Source organism: Olea europaea, chromosome 5 (genome assembly GCF_002742605.1).
Source record: "Olea europaea var. sylvestris chromosome 5, O_europaea_v1, whole genome shotgun sequence".
NCBI lineage: Eukaryota > Viridiplantae > Streptophyta > Magnoliopsida > Lamiales > Oleaceae > Olea > Olea europaea.
Genome location: NC_036241.1, coordinates 4,191,977 through 4,212,263, shown reverse-complemented (window position 1 = coordinate 4,212,263; position 20,287 = coordinate 4,191,977). Strand labels below are relative to the sequence as shown.

General features: G+C 35.0%; 1 protein-coding gene across 1 annotated transcript; it reads right to left on the bottom strand.

The window, feature by feature from the left end:
- Nucleotides 1–7,951: 7,951 nt before the first annotated feature.
- Nucleotides 7,952–14,560, bottom strand: LOC111394447 (synaptotagmin-2-like). Its single transcript, XM_023020274.1, has 12 exons — nucleotides 14,063–14,560; nucleotides 13,151–13,249; nucleotides 12,985–13,035; nucleotides 12,553–12,676; nucleotides 11,861–11,979; nucleotides 11,579–11,680; nucleotides 11,177–11,251; nucleotides 10,510–10,586; nucleotides 10,163–10,409; nucleotides 9,467–9,817; nucleotides 9,026–9,157; nucleotides 7,952–8,233 (listed from the first exon to the last, which is right to left on the bottom strand). The coding sequence occupies exons 1-12, from the start codon at nucleotides 14,171–14,173 to the stop codon at nucleotides 8,105–8,107; spliced, it is 1,617 nt and encodes a 538-aa protein (XP_022876042.1). The 5' UTR covers nucleotides 14,174–14,560; the 3' UTR covers nucleotides 7,952–8,104.
- Between the last annotated feature and the right edge of the window lie 5,727 nt (nucleotides 14,561–20,287).

The window sequence follows — 20,287 nt, the reverse complement described above, 5'->3', positions numbered from 1 at the left end:
GGATTGAATATGTTTTCATATCAAGCTATATAATTCTCCACTAAATAGCACCCGGCCAAAAAAATAATAATAATAAATAAATTTTGTTGTATACAAGTGATAATTGAAACAACATTCCTAAACTATTAGGACGGATGGACATCAATTTTACAAGTTTAATGGCCAAAACTCCACCATCTGAAAATATAATAAGCAATCAAAGATATCTTTTAAAACACGTTGAACAATCAAAGATGTCTTTTAAAACATATTGAGCAATCAAATACACATTTCTTACGTAGCAATTTGCATAATGTTGTTTTGGCTCGACATTCAATCTCATTTCATAAGAACTGTGAATGCATATCATGCCGTGAGTAACGTCCAATACTTTCATAAGAATAGTAAATAAAACTCGACATTTAAAACTTTAATAAGTAGTCGAAGACACAAACATAATTTAGTGATTAGTGAGATAATTAAGTCCCTGTTTTGATGGCCATTGTTGTATAAAAATGATGTCTTGAATAGCATTTTTTTTTCCTTTTTTTATAATGTGTGGTTAAAAAATATAAAAAATTTCAAGACACACAAACAAAATATTTTATTGTATGAATGTGCAGTTGAAAATGAGTATAGAAATAAATAACTTTCCTACATATATAAAAGAGCAAAAGAATTGCCCAACAAGTGTCACAAATATGTATCATCCTCCATTTTTTTCCCTCTCATTCATCATTAGCGGAAAATGATGTTGGGCCATTAGAAGAAAGCATGAGGAAATCTCCATTTTCCCCCCAATTTACCATTCTTCCACTACCCTTCTTCTTCATCTTCTTTCCCTTCTTTCCAAAAATCCAAAATATTGAAATCTCGTCGGAATTCGAATTGCAAAAGAAGGCCCAAATTGCAGTGGACGGGGTTGGTCAGTTAGTCTTATGTCAGTTGATTACTTTCTTTTTATTTTTTGTCTAAATCAAATGAGAAAAAAATCAATCGAATTTGAAAAATTTTATTCGGTCAGATTTGAATACGGGGTAGGCATGCGAGACGTGCACCGCGGAGATATGTGGTCTCCGCGATGCTTGCTTTCCACGCAACAAGAATTTAAAGTAAATTAAAAAATATGTAATTTAACTTAATAATTAAATGCATATGTTAAAATTACCTTGGATTCTTGCACAAAAATAGAGGTGCAGGGGTTTGAATTTTCCCAATATCGACAAGGTAGCTAATAGAGGTCGTTGTAAAAGTCCGAGTTAATTGATCCAAAGGTCACTGAACTTAGGTCCATGTCTTTGATTGGTCACTGAAACTTAAAATGTCGAGTTTTGATCACTAAATTTAGGTCCAAGTCTTCGATTGCTCTCTGAATTTAGAACACAATGTCACTTTTAAAAGTTTAGTGTCACTTTTTATTAAACAATAACATACAATATCACTTTTATTAAAAATTGATGTTTGCCACTAAAAAAAGTGATAGAAATCAATAAGGTAGCTGAAAAAAGTGACAAACGTTAAAAATGTGATAAAATTTGAGAAAAGTGTTAAAATTCAAAGAAGCGACGAATTCAAAAAAGTTACACAATAAAAAAAAGTAACAGAAAATAAAAAAGTGACAAACACTTTGTTAAAGGAAAGAAATCAACACAATCTTCGTATTGATTTCATTAGCTATAAGAAGGCAATTTGTATATGGTAGGGCTTAATCTTAGGCCATAAATTATGGATCTAATGTGTAAACATCTTGTATAAATCATGTAACTTGATTTAGTGAATGGTAAGAAAATTAATTCTTCATATTCAATTTCTCTTTATGGTATCAGAGCAAGAGTTCTTGGAGACCTAGAATTTTACACAAACACAAAACACCATGGCAGGCGACGAGGGACGAGAATCTGTTGATCATGACAAGACTTCTGCACCTTCAAGAGTTCCAGAACCATGGGAGAATCCCAACCATCCCTTATTTCTCCATCATTCAAATCAACCTGGTGCAGTACTTATATCACAAACCTTGATGGAAGACAATTATACAACATGGAGTCAATCCATGAGTATGGCACTGACAATCAAAAACAAGAAGGGGTTCGTAGATGGATCCAATTAAAGGCCAACTACCAGGATTGAAGAACAACAGCAATGGGATCCCTGCAACACTTTGGTTAAGACATGATTGTTGGGATCGATGTCAAAGGAAGTCTTTGGCAGCGTGGTTCATTGCAAAAATGCGAGTGATATGTGGCTCGAATTGCAGGAGCGCTTTTCCCATACAAACACAGTTCAACTATTCAACATAGAAAATGCGATCCATGGCTGTGTGCAAGGCACGGGTTCTGTCACGGGCTTCTTCACCAGACTCAAAAGTCTCTGGGATGAAAGAGATGCACTTTGTGGGGTTCCACCTTGTAGCTATGATGCAGCCACAAAAATCAAGGCGTACATGGAGAACCAAAAGACCATGAAGTTCTTAATGGGACTTAATGACAATTATGATGCAGTCCGAAGCAACACAGTGGCAATAGATCCAACTACCAAATGTGAACAAGTCTTATTCAATGGCATTGTGCCATGAAAAGCAGGCAGAGGCTTCGAATGGAAAAATCATCGCTCAACTAGAAGCGGCGGCCTTTACTATAAAGAAGGGAGGCCGTGATTCGGATGCAGGAAAATTCGAAGTGAGATGTGAGAAGTGCAACATGACTAATCACAGAACTAAGAATTGCAGGGCCCACCTCAAGTGTAACTTCTGTGGGGGGAAAGGGCCATTTTTACGACTATTGTAGAAGAAGAAAGGCTGCCATGGAAGAAGAACAGAGAAATTCAATGGGGAACCATGTGGCTTCCATGTATGGCAGAAGGTTGGATGGAAACAATTTTCCATTCTCACAGGAAGAATGCAAGGAGCTTGTTGAGTTACTAAACAAAAAGAAGGCAACCAAAGTCAATCATGCCGATAATGTTTCAAATTATGATGAACTCTCAGGTAAAGCTTTTTCTATCACTCAAAATGGCAAGAAAAATGTTTGGATATTGGATAGTGGTGCTAGTGATCACATAGTTTATGCTCCTTCTCTTCTTACCTATTTAAAACCTGTGCACAATCGTTTTGTCAAATTACTAGATGGTACTACGACTCAAGTCACCCATATTGGAAAAGTAGTTTTCACTCCTCATTTCATTCTACACAAAGTTCTATGCGTGCCATTCTTTTATTTGAACCTGATCTCTATTAGTAAACTAGCACTTGATTCATTTTATATCACTATCTTTCTCAGACACTTTTGTTTCATACAGGACCTACGATCGGGGGAGATGATTGGGACGGGAACTTCTATTGCCTCAATCCAATACAGAAAGGAACATGCAACTCAGTTCACCGTCAGACACCCAACCTTTGGCACCAACGGCTCGATCATCCTTCCATCAAAGTTTCCTTGTTATTTCCCTTTTCTGCAAATAAATCATGTGATGAAAATCAGTGTCCTATTTGCCCTTTGGCAAAATAAACTAGAATGTCTTTTCCCTTACGTACTATCTCAAGTGTGTCTTCTTTTAATTTAATACATGTTGACGTTTGGGGTGGCTATCATGAACCTTCGCTTACTGGTGCAAAATATTTCCTTACCATAGTTGATGATTATACTCGGTGCACTTGGGTATACTTGATGAAACATAAATCAGAAACACAAAACCACCTAATCAATTTCATTCATTTGGTTGAAACTCAATTTGATAAGAAAGTGAAAATTGTGCGTAGTGACAATGACCCCGAGTTTACACTCAAACATTTTTACTCATCAAAAGAGATAGTTCATCAAACTAGTTGTATCAACACACCACAACAAAATGGTGTAGTTGAGCACAAACATAGGCACTTGCTCAATGTTGCTCAAGCAATTCTTTTTCAAGCCAACTTACCTAAACGTTTTTGGGGAGATGCCATACTTACTTCAGCATATCTCATTAATAGAACTCCCACATTACTTCTTCAAGGAAAAACACCCTTTGAAATGCTTTTCCATAAACCACCGAATTACTCTCATTTACGAGTATTTGGTTGTTTGTGTTTCACATCAACTCACCCTTCCAAACCCACCAAATTTGATCCGCGTGCAACTAAATGTGTCTTCTTAGGTTATCCTCATAATGGAAAACAAAGTTTTTGTTTCAAGAGATGTGGTATTCTTTGAGGACACTTTTCCATTCCAGTCAAACCCTCACTCGACTTCTCAAACTGATGCGTCCATCCTCCAAAACCTAACACCCTCACACTCATTTGATATTGAACCTTTATTCTCATCTCCCTCCAACTCTAGAGTCCCACTGCTTGAAAACACTCCACCAGATCTCCCTTCCACTACTGATTTATCAAGTCATCCCATCATTGACCCAACTACACCATCACAACCACCAACTGCCTTACCTATCTCTTCTCCCACGATAGTAACACAAACTTTGCCCCCACGTAGGTCAACACGTTCTACCAAGACCCCAACCTTTTTGCAGGACTTTCATGTTAAGGCAGCCCTCCCTTCGAGAACCGCACCATCAACTCCACCGGACATAGGTACTGTTCACTCTCTTTCCCAAGTCTTATCCTATGATCGACTTTCATGTAACCATAGAGCTTTCACCACTAATATTTCCACCCAGAAGGAGCCTACTTCTTTTTCATAGGCTGTCCAAACTCCACAATGGAGAGAAGCTATGCATAATGAGATTCAAGCCCTCCAAGCAAATAACACCTGGAGCTTGGTTCTACTACCATCTCATAAACAGCCAATCAGTTGCAAATGGGTGTACAAGCTCAAACTGAATCCAGACGGAATAATTGACCGTTACAAAGCACGGTTAGTTGCTAAAGGGTACAGTCAAGTTGAGGGAGTTGATTACAGAGAAACATTTGCACCGGTTGCCAAGTTAACAACGGTGCGTGTGCTTCTTAGCCTTGCTGCTTTACAAGACTGGCACGTGCACCAACTTGATGTCAACAACGCATTCCTCAATGGAGATCTTTATGAGGACGTATACATGAAGATTCCACCTGGTTTCGGACGAAAGGGGGAGACTCGAGTCTGCAAGCCTCACAAATCCATTTATGGTTTAAAGCAAGCCTCAAGGCAGTGGTTTCTTAAACTATCAACAGCCCTCAAATCTGCTGGGTTTCATCAATCTTGGTCAGACTATTCATTGTTCGTCCGAAATCGTTCAGACAGATTCACAGCATTGCTGGTTTATGTTGATGATGTGATCTTGGCAGGAAATAGTTTGGAGGACATCACAGACACCAAACAGTTTCTTTCAAGTCAGTTTAAACTAAAGGACATGGGACAACTGAAATACTTTTTGGGCATAGAGGTTGCAAGGTCTAAGCAAGGTATTACATTATGTCAGAGGAAATATGCCTTGGAAATTCTTGAAGTTACTGACTTTCTCGGTGCTAAACCCTTACGCTTCCCAGTTGATCAGAACTTGTCACTAACACAGACGAATGGTGAATTATAACATGATCCATCCCAATATCGAAGACTTGTAGGGCGGCTAATATATCTCACAGTTACGAGACCAGATCTTGTGTACACCGTTCACATATTAAGCCAATTCATGGACAAGCCTAGACAACCTCATCTTGAAGCTGCACACAAAGTCTTGCGGTACATCAAGCAAGCACCTGGCCAAGGGATTCTTTTACCTTCCAAAGGACCATTGGAACTAAAGGCTTTTTGTGATGCTGACTGGGCTCGCTGTAAAGACACAAGAAGACCCTTGACTGGGTATTGTATCCTACTTGGACATGCACCAATCTCTTGGAAGACAAAGAAACAAAGTACAGTTCCGCGTTCAAGTGCAGAGGCAGAATATCGTTCCATGGCCACTACATGTTGTGAATTAACTTGGCTGCAAAATATATTGAGAGATTTGAATGTGTGTCAAGCTCAACCCGTCAAACTATTTTGTGACAACCAAGCTGCTATACATATAGCTTCGAACCCAGTTTTTCATGAGCGCACAAAACATGTAGAGATTGATTGCCATGTGGTACGTGAAAAGGTGCAAAAAGGAGTAATTAAAACAGCATACATCGGAACCACTGATCAACCAACAGACTTGTTCACTAAGCCATTGAGTTCGACACAATTTGATGCATTACTTAGCAAGTTGAATGTAATCAATATACATTTCAACTTGAGGGGGAGTGTTAAAGGAAAGAAATCAACACAATCTTCGTATTGATTTCATTAGCTATAAGAAGGCAATTTGTATATGGTAGGGCTTAATCTTAGGCCATAAATTATGGATCTAATGTGTAAACATCTTGTATAAATCATGTAACTTGATTTAGTGAATGGTAAGAAAATTAATTCTTCATATTCAATTTCTCTTTACACTCAAAAAGAAACAAACTTCAAAAAAGTGACAGAAAACAAACATAGAAATTCATAATACATTTACCTAGTACTAGAAAGTCTATCTGGTTTTCCTATAGTATGCTGTTTGAGTATGTAAAGGAAGAAAGGAGCTCAACTGAAATCACACTTTTTAACTTAAGCAGAGACTTCTTCAGTTGCGAGCTTCGATAGAAATGTACATCTTTCGAAACAACTCCATTAAACATATCTATGAGACAATATGTGTTCATTCTGTTTCAATTACTTTTTTTTTTCTCAATTTTTCCCAAACTTCAGGTCCTCTAAGATGAGAATTTACAATAGTCCTAACAATTTTTTAATTTTTTTTAATTTTTTTATGTTTTTCTCTGAGCTTGTTGAGAGAGTTCTCAAGGCCAAATTTTTATCTACTGCTTTTTCTTCTACAAGCCATTTGTACAATGAAAGTCTAAGCTTTACCCTCTCAATTGTATAAGAGATATATGATGGAAAAATGTATCAAAGAGGACACTGGGTAGCCCAATTCACTTACAAGATAATCAATTTTTGATTCGATTACATCCTTTTATTAACGTATTAGTTTCGATTGTGAAAGGTTTTACTTTGTTTTAAGAGTATTAATCTAATTGTTTGCTTTTTTTAGAGTAGTGGGGCTAATTTCCTCGACCTTTATTGGTCACTTAACTTGTCACACTCGAGTAATTGAATTTTAATTTAATATTATTCAGTTTGTTAGCCCTTCTTACTAAAATTAACATTTCAATCTTACGTGGATGTTAAAATTGACGACAATATAATAAATATTTTATCTAATTAAGTCATGATTGCAAAGTTTTAAATTAATCATCATGTGACAATTCATTATCAGGTAGCACTTATTTTCATATTTAACTAGAAACGTAAAACATATCGAATTATCATCAAATTTTAGTATTCATGAAAAAATTCGGATTGGGACATTAACAAGGGCTAATAGACTGGCTTACATTGAAAGTGAATTGAAGTTCAAATTAAGACAAATTAAAATTGAGTGACCCAATAGAAATTTCACTTAAAGTTCAGTGGCCAAATAAAATTACCATCGCACAAAAATACAATTTAAGTAAATGTATTTCATTGTTAAAAATATTAACAATTCTTTATGAATTTTTTTAATGTGAATTGATAAAAAAAATTTGTACGGTCTCTTTTACTTAATCATGCTAGTACTAATACATATTATTATTGGATATATCGTTAATATATTCCTTCTATTTTTCAAATTTTTATAGAATTTTTTGATCCATCATCCATAGAAGAAAATTTTCGATAACTTCTTGATCCAGTATACTAAATTTATTGGTCGTTAGTTTCCCGTCTTAAAACGCGTTGTAGAAAGGAACAAAAGGCAAATTTATTGCTTCTCTGTGGTATCTCACTGTCTATTGTGTTTTATGGCATTCTTGTTCATGGTTTAATATTATTTATTATCATTCGAAGAGACTTTAAGAAATAAATAATTACTGTCTGATTACTCTATTTTAATTGCCAAAAGGAAATTTTTTATTTAAAAGTTAGTAATATTATGTGAAAATGAGGTAATGTTTGGGATGGGGTTTTCAAATCCTTTGTTGATATCTTTGTAAGTACAATATCATAAATTCATTCAATTTGCATCCCAGAAAAAGAAAAAGAAAGAAAATCCATCCCAAATTTTATGCATTCAAGCCTACTATCTATTTGAACTCAAATATTTATGCAGTTCTCCATTGCATCTCAATCTGGATTCGACCATTCTTTGAGTCGATGAGGTTGTACCTCTCGTTGATCCGTTTGTTGGTGACAACATCCGAGAGGTATATATCCACGTAGCCTAGAGTTTCCTAGCACAAAATATTTCAACATTGTTTACTTTAACCGACAATCATAGTACAAGAACATTTAGGAAAAGAATACCTATGTTTCAAACATGAAGAATCCATATTCAAGAAAAATAAATCCTAGGTGTCGCGCCCCAAAATGAACATAGCAGAATGAGGGGGGTGAGATGGCGTTTAAAAAAGTCAGCTTATGGTCGAGGTTTGCTCGGCCACATGAGCAACCAGAGCCGAACAGCACAACACCAATGAGTCTGGGAGCACAAGCTCGGGCCACAAGGTGTTCAACTCGGTGATGGTGTAATTTACAGCTACAACAAGACAGTAATGCGCATGAGACTCAAGCACTCAAAAAAGAAGCTTGAAATCTCTCTCTACCAAGTAGGAAAATGTTTCGGATTTAGTCGCAAAATATTTTATCGTGAGAACGTTCTGTTAAAATGAGATACAGAAAAAAGAGTTTTGTAAAAATGATTGTCAAACAGGAGCTTAAAGTTTTGGGGGAGTTCATGGAAAAAGGCATCAATAAGGTAAGGTGTGGGGGTTTTATGAGCGGCATTCAGAAAATTATAGGGTGAAATTTGGGGAGAGTGGCTGTTCAGCAACATTGTAATTTCATTTCTAACTTTCATTGCAATTTCATACTGTTTTCATTCAATCATAACTACAAAACAAATCAGGTTCCTATCAGAGAACTACTATGATATCATGATGTTTTCGAGGTTTAAAATCCCACAGTACATGAATTGCACTAAAAAGTGGGGGCAAAGGGATAACTAGAGCCACGAGAGATTGTACCTTTGGGTGTCGTAGACCCATTCTTGATGAAGTACTAACTACTTCAACATGAATCCTGTTGTTAGTGGGCGGCTCCTCTAATGTGAACTGAAACTCCTCCTCCCACCTTGGATCTCTGCTTTTCTTCACAGGCTGCAGAGCAATAAATAATAAATTTGTAGTTTTCAGAATTAAGACATCAACAAATACCTAAAATATTACCCACACAACACTCACAACCAAGACTGTCCATTACAATTACAAAGGTTCAATTTTTTTATATATGTTTCAATGGTCTTTAGCTAAAGGTAGCTCAAAAATGTTTTAATGGTTGTTTGCTTGTATGTTTCTCATGTCAAGTGCACCATATTGGACACTAGAAAATATAAGAATATGAGAAGTATAATTGTAAAAGCAAGGCCGAGATCAGATTTCCATTTTATGCATGCTGCTGTAGTTCACCTTAGTTCTCTTCTCCTCCCCTCTGAAGAGTAAGCGGACTGATGGATTTGTGTGGTGCTTCCCTTCAAGATCTTGGCCTTCATGGACTATAACAACGAGCAAACCACCACCATCAGGTGTTCCTTCGGGAGCCTTTTGCATGTTATTTGAATCTTCATTATCATTCGGTGCCTCATTATCATCGAAAGGTTTGTACTCGACCTCGAGTACAAGTTGTCCTCTTGACTTATCATTCTGAGCATCACCTGAGTTCGGATTTTTAAGAAGTTGAAGAGTCAAAACTTTTGGCTCCTCTGGAGTGAGATCTTTTAGCGGGACAATATTCAAGCCCATTTTGTCATGTGATCCGACCTAAATAAATGGCATCATCTTTAGAATCAATAATGAATAAGAGGGAGAAAATGGCTGGACAAATATCCCAAAATCAACTTTTTTGAAGCATAATCTTCAAGATGCCCACCTCAGGTGGAGGCCGAATTAATTTTTTCATTGAAGCTCCTCATTACATGCATGGATTTCATAAATGGGTGTTGCCAAGGCTTGAACTCAGAACTTAATATGCTACTATATTTAACCATCTCGTCTAGAAGCTTAAGCTATTAAAGTGAGGATGTGCCGATTTGTTTAAATTTGATCATAAAAAATTCAATAGACATCATAACTCAGTAAAATTATGATGAGAACGAAACAAATAACCTGTTCCCAGTCGTAGACAGAAAACTGTAAAACTTGAGCTTCAGGGTCCTTGACAACGAAATTAAATTCCTCGTTCCATTCGGGGTTCAAGTTTTTGTGTTTGACGGTTGTTTTCTTTGATGGAAGTTTCTCTTCACTAAGTTTTAGCTTTACATAAGGATCCGATGCTCCCAAAAGATCTTTCTTCTTTAGCTTCATGGCTCTGACAACTTTCACGTTAAGAATCCCAACTGGTTTCTTCATTGCTCTATCAATTGACAAAGCAGAATTTGTTTGATATTAGAAAAAAATTGCTACAATTGGACATTGTTTGAAATAAAAAGCGTGGGGTTTACATATGGACTTACTTTGCAGAATCCATTATTTGAATCTCGAGTCTTTTGGGCCATAGATACATATTTGCGACCTGATCTTTAATCAATTGCTGAAGAAGCAAAAAACTAATTATGGTGAAGCAAGAAAGATTGTAGCGAATGTACTGAAAAATATATACTCTAGTATGCCAAGATGAGAATTGGAGGTGCTTAGACCAATCCTGTAAATGTAAAACTACAAACATCAAACCCCCAAAGCATGATTTAGAGCATAATTTTTCAAGTAATGGAAAACTGTCGCCTTTGAAAATGTACTTATATAAGCCAATTCATCTTCTTTATCAAACCACTGCATTTTCAAAAATTAATTTACTAAATGAAATTTGGCATTCAAACTCAAACATACAACAAGAACAACATATTAAGCCCTTTTCTCGACATTTTGGGGTCCGCTACGTAAACCTATTTCCGCCATTTGATTGGCTCGTAACTAGATCGAAAATTTAAAGAAGTTAGATCCTTAGCAACTACCACAAGTCACGTTAGTTTTGGTGTACCCCTTCCTCTTCTAACTATTCCATCGAGATCACATCACTCTAATGAACGGAAGCTTTTTTAATTCTACACTAAATCTATCTCAAGAATAAAGAATGGGAAAAAAATGACAAAGAAAATGTAGGAAAGGAGGACAGGATTATACCTGAACAAACCTATATAGCCCTGGAATGGACATAACATCTGCATTTAGCAACTTTAGTCCAAAGTCAACATGAGGCTGCAATGTCAGGATTAAGAGAAATAATCAGAATTCGCAAAGTCTAAAATTTTTGACAGTCAACAAGTACTAAGATAAAAGATTGAAAGAGAGAGTATATAGTTATCTAGATTGCTTACAAATTGTATGTCAGCCAAAAATTGGAACATCATCTGTTAGCTGTAATATCTTTTCAATTATTTGAATAACAAAAAGGTTCAATAGTCATAATGTTTGAAAAATATCTCAAAAGCCCAAGATTCAAATTCTTTACAACCTGTTAAACAAAATTAGGTTTTTTCTCTTTTAACAATATCACCAATAAGAATTGAGCATTTCAATGCACACCTTCTCCATGAGAGAAACAAATATGTTAGCGAAACAAGGAAAGCTCGGGACAAGCGGCTTTAATGTGATACGTGGAGAAGCAAATACTTGCAAGTCAAGCACCTGAAATAATCCCAATGAAAATGATTTTGGATCAGGTATTATTGAGGGGCAACAATGGTTTCTAATTAAGCTAATTATGAGCAAAGTACAAGGGAGGAGACAGAGAGGGGTGGAGAAGGAATTTGTTGCACTTAAAAAATATCATTCAAGTTTTTCCTCCATAATCGAGTGAAATAACACCTGGACAGTAGCTTGCAACCCAAATGCCTTAGCAGCGACAAGTATGTTAGGATTAGATGCCCACTTCAGGGCTAGTTCCATTATCAACTCCTTCTCCTCAGTGGAGTACACTTTTATTCCTGGCATGATGTGGTAGCTTAACGGTTAGAAGAAGCAATTGACAAATACAAAGAGAAAAACTAATTCAGCAAGACATGTTGTGTGCTTTCAGAAACACACCATGGGAGGGGAAAAATTAAAAAAAATCTCGTTTTTACTTCTTTTTCCTTGAGAACGCCATGAGAAAAAAAGGTTGCCGTAGCTTAACAACAATATGTTTAGCCTCATTCCCAATAAATTTAGGGCCACCTTATTCTCAATAGTTTAGCCGCAGCTTCCCAGCATAAGCATAACAATTTTTCCAAGGTTGAGTGCAAAAGATATATCATATGTATGTATAAATACAATAGAGGAAGTTTTCCTGAATAAATCAATCATGCGAATCACACGCTGGTTGTACCACTAGTGTCAAGTCTATACTCTTAGCTAACGATACATAATAGAAAAAAATAAAAAAATAAAAACCATAATCATTGACACAGATAAAAATCATAGTTGAAAAATTCATTTGGACAATTTACAGCTGGATTGATGTGAGTTTATGTTTTTAACCATCTATGGTGTCTGTACCCAGAGAGAATGAGTATTTAAACCTTGAAAAGTAGGTGGTAAGGAGCCCAAAGTTAATACTTCAAATTCCACTGAATCAATTTTGTATTTAGGAATTTGCTCAGCTATGATTGGCTCTGCTATTTGCTTTACCGTCTTGCAAATTGCCTGAGAACCTTAAATTGTTGAAATTCAGTCTAAAAGACAAATATACCAGCATGTTTGGCTAAGCATAAAAAGTTTACGCGTAAGTAAATAAGTTTTAAACAAATGATATCTTTATTGATCAAAGTTAGAAATAAGTACATTACTTGTTTCAATAGTAAGGTAAGAATTACTTTTAAAGATTAGTGACATTTTTAGAAAAATGTAACATATTTGAACTTGTTTAGTAATGAAAGATACTTCAAATATCTTTTACATCTTTTAAAAGTTAGGAAAAAAAGCTCTACATCCAAAGCGTGCGAAAAACATACCTTATTTAAATATGGCCACATTAATTCTACAAATTTGTTCAGCCAATCAATCTGCAGGAAAATAGTTAGGGAAACAGCAATTTTAAACTACAACAGGCTATGAGAGGAATAGTAATTGTCTTCCTGAAAAAATTATGCCATCTAGTACAGAAAAATATGAACTTACCCGATCATAATCTGGATTTTTAATCCAAAGGGGTATTTCTGGGAGCAGTTTTTGAAGAATGTCAGAATCTTGCTCAGTTAATGGACGGATATCAGGATCCTGAACATATTACATACTCAAAACTCGTCCTTATTCATTATTCAATAATCATAAAGGAAAACTGTGCTTGTCTCAGCTTAAAGCCGGCTAGCCATCATATATTGACAGGTTATTAAAGTAGTTTTGCCACCAACTTTCAATTAACATGAAATCAGTTACAAATCCATGCAACAACCATGAAGGCTTTGTTGTACAATGGTCTAAAGCAGTGAGAAAAAAAATTCTCTTCTGATCAATATTGTGAAAAATCTTACCAAATTTTCAAGTCGAGGCCTTAAACTTCAAAGTTTTCTTCCTAATTTAACAAACTTCTTGCATAATTTGGAGAGGATAAGCCTCTTTAATTTGAGATCAAGCCTCAAGTTCTTAAATCAAATTAACAAAGCTTAAAAGCATTCAGTATATTTCTTTGTCATTTCCTCGTTTCGGACAAACTTTAGGAATTAAGTGTATAATTTATCACCCTCTACATGAAACATAAGTAGCACTGTGGCATATTCCATATACTCATCCTATGTTCAAATATGCCATACAGACTGGACTGTATTGGACAGTATTTAGGAAGTAAAATAAGCTAATATCTTGTATTTTACACAGAGAAGTCCAGTCCTGTCTTATACTAAACGATGTATTTATCAAATTAAGTACACAAATTTCCCCATGAAAAGGCAACACAAGCTATAAGATGCTTCCTCACTTTGTGTATAAATACACTGCATAGAATTCATCAATTAAATTAAAGAAAACTAAATAGCAGCATTTGGAAGCAAGAAATTCTAAGAAAAAAACAAAATAGAAAATAGAAATTTCTACCTTAACATCAGTTGGCTGCAAGTAGATGAAGAGGAAATAACCAATCACAAGCCCAAATACGGTACCTACCCCGAACCCCAAAAATCCCATTACAGTGCTTATCATACCCATATTTATTCTTGGTCACCCACAAAAACGTTTCCAAAATCACAGCAAAACAAGCCCACAATCACACACTAAGGGATCAAAAGAATACAAATAGAAGGGCCTTCACGTTTCAATTCGATTGGAGAATATAGGTAAAAGAAAACGGGTTAAAAATGGCCATGATGTTGAATTAATGATGAACCAATAACACGAAAAGGCTGGAATTTATGAGATTTTAAGATGAACATTATGAGGAGAGCAATAAAATAAACATTAATGCATGGGGGAAAATTTTCTAAATTAGCGACACATGGATTGGATCCACACATAACGGATTTTGTAACAATCAAGAGCGTAGAACGGAGAGTCTCAGATGCATGTAACGTGTCTTGGCTTTCCATTTTCCATGGGAGGGTGATAGTGAAGTAAAACTGTGAAAGTAATTTTTCAAGAAAATTTTTTAAAAAGTAAGTTTGAAAATGGTATTTAACAAAATATGAAATTAGCCTTGCCCCATTTTTTTGGAAATGAAAATGGGTGGAATAATATTTAAAAAAAAATGAGTGATTGAAAAGGAAGAAAATTTTTTTTATTTACATATAATATTATTTTATGAAAAATTGTGTGATTAAAAATATGAGATTGAAAAATGTAATGAGGTCAAACGAGAGCTTAAAATAAGATTATTCCTAATCTATACTATTGCAAGGACCCTAATCATGAAAATAGAATTGACACGAAATGTCTTGCTGGATGCCATGTTGTGGTCCAAGGGGTCCGAGATGTAGCGCTGGATATGATCCAACTCTATTTGGTTCTAAAGCATCGAACTTGAATTTTTGGAAATTTAGTAAGTGGATAATTCGAGTCTAAATTTAAATATAGTTCATGTTCGTTCCATTCGGTTCATGTGTTCCATAAAATAGTTGTTGAATTCTTCATAGTTTTAAAGGCTGTTTGATGCACATTATTTCTGCATTATTAGAAGATTTTTTACCGTTGAAAAGCCCCACCTATTGACTTCTCTCTCACAATGCCTTGGATTTGTGTGCTTCAACAGTAAGATTTTTCATTTTTTTGGACCAATAATGAGCCCCAAACAGGCTCTTAATTGTTACAATTACAAGAAAGAGTATAATGACTAGCTCACAATAATGAAAAGAGGAATAGCTGGGCTTTCACTTTGATTTTTTTAGAACTGTAGAAACGACACCATGGTAAAATAATAGATTTGGGTAAAATTTATGTCAATTTGATTAAATTGGGCAATGTTGAAAATTAGAAATAGGAAAATCATATTTTGGATTTGAGCTAAACTAATAAATTAGCAAATTTATATAGAAAAAAAATAATAACTTGACTTACTTAAAATAAAGAAATTAAAATTTAGGAAAATTTGATCCTTATTCGGTTTTGGGTATAGAATCGAAAACCGCATCAAATCCATCAGTTCTCGATTTAGATATCCTTTTAAATATTTAACTAAAGAAGAATCACTCAGTTCGGGTCGGTCCGATTCGATTTGATTTTGTTTGGGAGTTTTGTTCGGCCATAGTGAGATGTATGGACAATGCTTAAATTTGGTGTGCAATGAAGCAAGACATGATTTGAAAATGCAACGCATGCGAGAAATGGAGGCATGACAATGCTATATTTACATGATGGCCACATCACATCAAATGATGGAATTTGGGGATGCAAGTCACATTTGACATTGGTCAATGGGTTGATGCTAGCAAATGTTCATAAGCATTGAGACCTTACCGTCCATCTAACTTTAGTTCACGAATTCATTGTATTTCGACGCAGAAGCAAGACATGTGCAGCATTACAATGCAGTTTCAAATATTGTTGGGGGCACTTAAACAAGAAGGTTAAAATTACATAGATATCGAACTTCTCTAATAATACATATTTCCTTAGAATACCTACGGAGTCGAAATATTAGTTATCGGCGATAATCTCTATCTAGTTTAAAGGCCTCAATTTCAATATAAGCCTTCTCATTTTGCTTCGGGCTCCGTGTAGCATAATATTTCAAAAAAATAAAAAAATAAAATAAAATAGATGAAGCAATATTATGATCAAATCGAAATAGCAATACAAAATTTCAACCCTAGAATCAACAAAACATTGAAGTCCTTCATTTCACATGAATATAAAACTCGAATGTGGACAAAAGTTACATGATGAAATAATTATTGTCCACCTGGGCTCCACCATGTCGCCACGAAAGGTGCCCATTGGAGCACTTATACCTTGGCCGCTGAAGAAAACAAGCCAAACTCATGCCTCATCCATCAAGGCTCTCCTTAGAAAAAGGTGTCGTTCAGCAAGCATTTGACAATTGCCCCAATCGTGGTATTACATGACAAATTGGAATCCTCGAACATATACGCTAATTTAATAACAAAGCTTGACACCATCAGGGACAGAGCTAGACATTTGGTATTGTGAGGTCAAAAATTGAAATATAATTTTTTTTAAAATAACATATCATTAATTACTACTGAGCCTGTGTGCAAATCAGCAAATGGGCTTGGCAAATGGCAGCCCATAGACAGATAGACAGGCAGACAATGGATCAATGTTATGTTTAATTGGACTTGCGATGTTTGGATAACTTAAAAATAAAAATAAAAAATAATCTGAAAATTCTACAAGGTCAACTGACCCCACATGACCCCATGTGGGTCTGTCCTTGGACACCATCAACATTAATGTGAGTGCTGTAAAATGTCACTGAAACAAAAACCACAATGAGAATATTGGAACTTGAATTTAATCATGAATTTCAACTCATGAAAATGGCCAAGAGTCCCTCAAAACTTGTCTATAAATAGAGTCATTTACACAACGAAAAGGAGAACTGAAAAATGTGATAAAAGAGATAAGTCTTCAAGATTGAGAATACGTAACATCCATTTTCCTCTCTTAAAAAAATTGCCTTGGATCAAGGCAAAATTCTTCAAATCTTATCATTCTCCAATTGAAGTGCTTTTTCGGCTAATATAATGCTAGAAAAACCATCCTTCTTCATTCTCTAAAATACTCATTAAAACGTAAGCCTAAACTCCCTCCGGAAAGGAAAAATCCTGTTAAAAAACTTGTTGTTTCTTTTAAAAAATAATTTTCATTTTTTGAGGTAAACAGATCCAAAGGGTCGATACTTGTTTGTAAGTGAAATTTTATGTAGATATTTAGATGTGATATTTGACTTTTTCTTAGTAAGTTAGAAAGGATTCAGAGATTATTTGTTAGAATTAGCTAAAGTGCACATGAGTTGCCTTTAGCATCCGATTCAAGTGGGAGTGATCCATTTTCAAATAACTTGATTTCCAAAAACTCTTTTCTTTATTAAAAAAAAAAAATGATGCAAGTAATGGAAGTAACGGTAAAGTATAGAAAACCCAACTAAACCTTGAATCTGGTAGATGTTCCAGCTGAACATTAAAGTTTTTTGAGAATATTGAAATCTGGGCGAAAATCTAATGAGTTTAGCAATAAACTTTTTTATATACATTTAGCCTAAAGCAGACATAAGTTTAGCAAATTATATAATTTGTGTTAAAATTAATATTCCACTAGTGTTGTACGTCATAAAGATTCTAGAACATTTCTAACTAGAGCCTATTGATACTCCTATATATATCAAATTGTGACAATTGAATCTTCGTATAAGTCCAAGGACTACAGAAATGAACAAAGAAATATCCAAGTATCGTATCATATCATAGGAGATTAAAGCATGCTATGACGTATACTTGGACTAAGTTTTATCATGCTATGGATTTAGTCAATACGTATCAATGTTATCCTTGAATATGATATTATGGTAACTTAAGGGTGCTATCTGCGAAAAGTCGTATGTAAGACATCAAAGGCTGTTGCCCAGTAGCCTACTAAAAGGGGCTAAAATTATTCTACTTTTTTTTCGAGGAAATAATTTGTGATTGAAAATGATATACGGATGTTGACTAAGGAAGAGACCAATTCGAACACAATTAGTTACTAAATTTATGCGCTCTTGCTATATAAGGTGGAATCTTCTTTAGTAGAAAGAATCAGATCTTATATGTTTTAGAAAGGTTAAATGATCTTCGTTTTTGTGACATTAAATATGAAAGCAATTCAATAAAGTAAAATAAATTCAAAAAAAAAAAAATGATGAACACTCGAAAAAGTGAGAATCATTAATTAAAACCTTATAATAGATTCAGGGGTGGTTGGCTTTCTTCTAAATGTTGTCTTTTTGTGATTATGTTACACTTCTTTTAACTAAACATAAAGACAAAATTTCATTTTATGAACACAACATCCTATAAGTTGAAAATTTGTTGAGATAAAAATAAAATAAATGAATAATGACAGTGTTCCTCACTTGCGGTGCAGAAAAATGGCATTCGTCCACTAACAATCAATTTGAATCTCCTTCCATTCGATATTCAGAGGACTGAGGTGGATTATTGAAGTTGATGCTTCCCCTATTCCCAACTGCTGTTTCTGCTATGGATTATTGGATGCGACCACCATTTCACCAGGAGGCACAGCAAAGCTCCATGGATGCCATGCATATCATTTATGCATTTATATAGTATATACAGTCTCTTCTTCTTCTACTAGAGAATGTATTCTGCTGATCCTAAGCGCCTCAAAGGAAAAAGGGATGGCATTGGCTTATCTTACACAACAAAATTGGAAAAAGCATAAGGGAGAGCCTTCAACCCTAAAAGCTCCTTCCTTTGTAGGATCAACTATAAACTATTGGAATAAGTCATCTGTACATTCTTTTGTTTACATTATAGTTGACACTCCATTGATTTTCAAATTGAAATGGACGGGAAAGTGTGTTTTATTTTAATACTGTCTACTCATATTACGATATATGTGGCACAATGTCAAAAATAATATCAAACAAGGTGTACTCGTAGCATGACTGACTCATATACAAAATATCGAACCAAACACAAATCGAACTTAAAAAATTTACAGAAAAACTTAATAAAATACCCAACTTCCTTTATTGCTTTCTCAAACTGCATCCATGGCACCAAGAATGGAGACGTTACAAATTTGGGGCTCAGACACGGAAAATAGGATTGTACCCATCTATATGACCAAGAATCCGAACCTTTAACCCTAAAACACTCCTTTATCAATTAAAGGAAGCCACAAGGATAAAAGACTCACACCACCCCCTCTTACAGGCACTTAGCATCAGATTTTGTTGAAGACGATCAAGTAAAATAGGAAATATGTATATTACTGAATTATTAAAGTAGGAAAGCAATAATTTGTATCAATGTAATTAATTTTTTCCATTCAAGTAAAAGATAGAGCTATCTTATAGCCACTAGAAAAGGATCTAAATTGCCTCTCGTGTATAATGTGATGGCCTTGGTATTGGATACAAAACATTCTGACCATTTTATCATGAATTAAATTACTTTGCCTGAATTTTTTTGACATAATGATTGACATCATCTCACATATGTGTGGGTTCCGCGTGAATAAAAAAGTCCAAAAAAAAAGTGGCCCCCTCCAATTGTGAGTGTCAATCCGCCATTATGTAAAAAAAAATCGGGCAACATAGCTTGATTGTTTTATTATATTCTGATCCTTTTATTATGGTTTCAGATACAGGTTTACTAATATCCTTAAGAACCTCCAAATCCTACACTTCACCATAGGAGACAAGAACAACCCGAAGAAGCCAACTCAATTGAGCATGGCATCAAAACTTGACAACCTCAATAAGCCACTATATCTCTACCATTCAGATCAGTGTGATTTGGTTCTTGCATCACAATTTCTCACTGAAGGGAATTATAGCACATGGAACCACTCTATGACTATGGCCCTAACGGTTAAAAATAAATATTGCTTTGTTGATGGATCGATGAAACGATCAAATGATGAAGCAGGTAATGAGTTGCAGCAATGGATCTGCTGTGACAACAAGACTTAGATATTGAGTTCGATATCCAAAGAAATTGCAGCCAGCTTGTTCTATTGTAATGGAGCACAAGCAGTTTGGGAAGAATTACGGGGCATCTCTCTCAGGTAACAGCATCCAACTCTTTCATATTGAAAACGAGATATATGTTTGTGTTCAAGGGACCATTTATATTGGCTCAT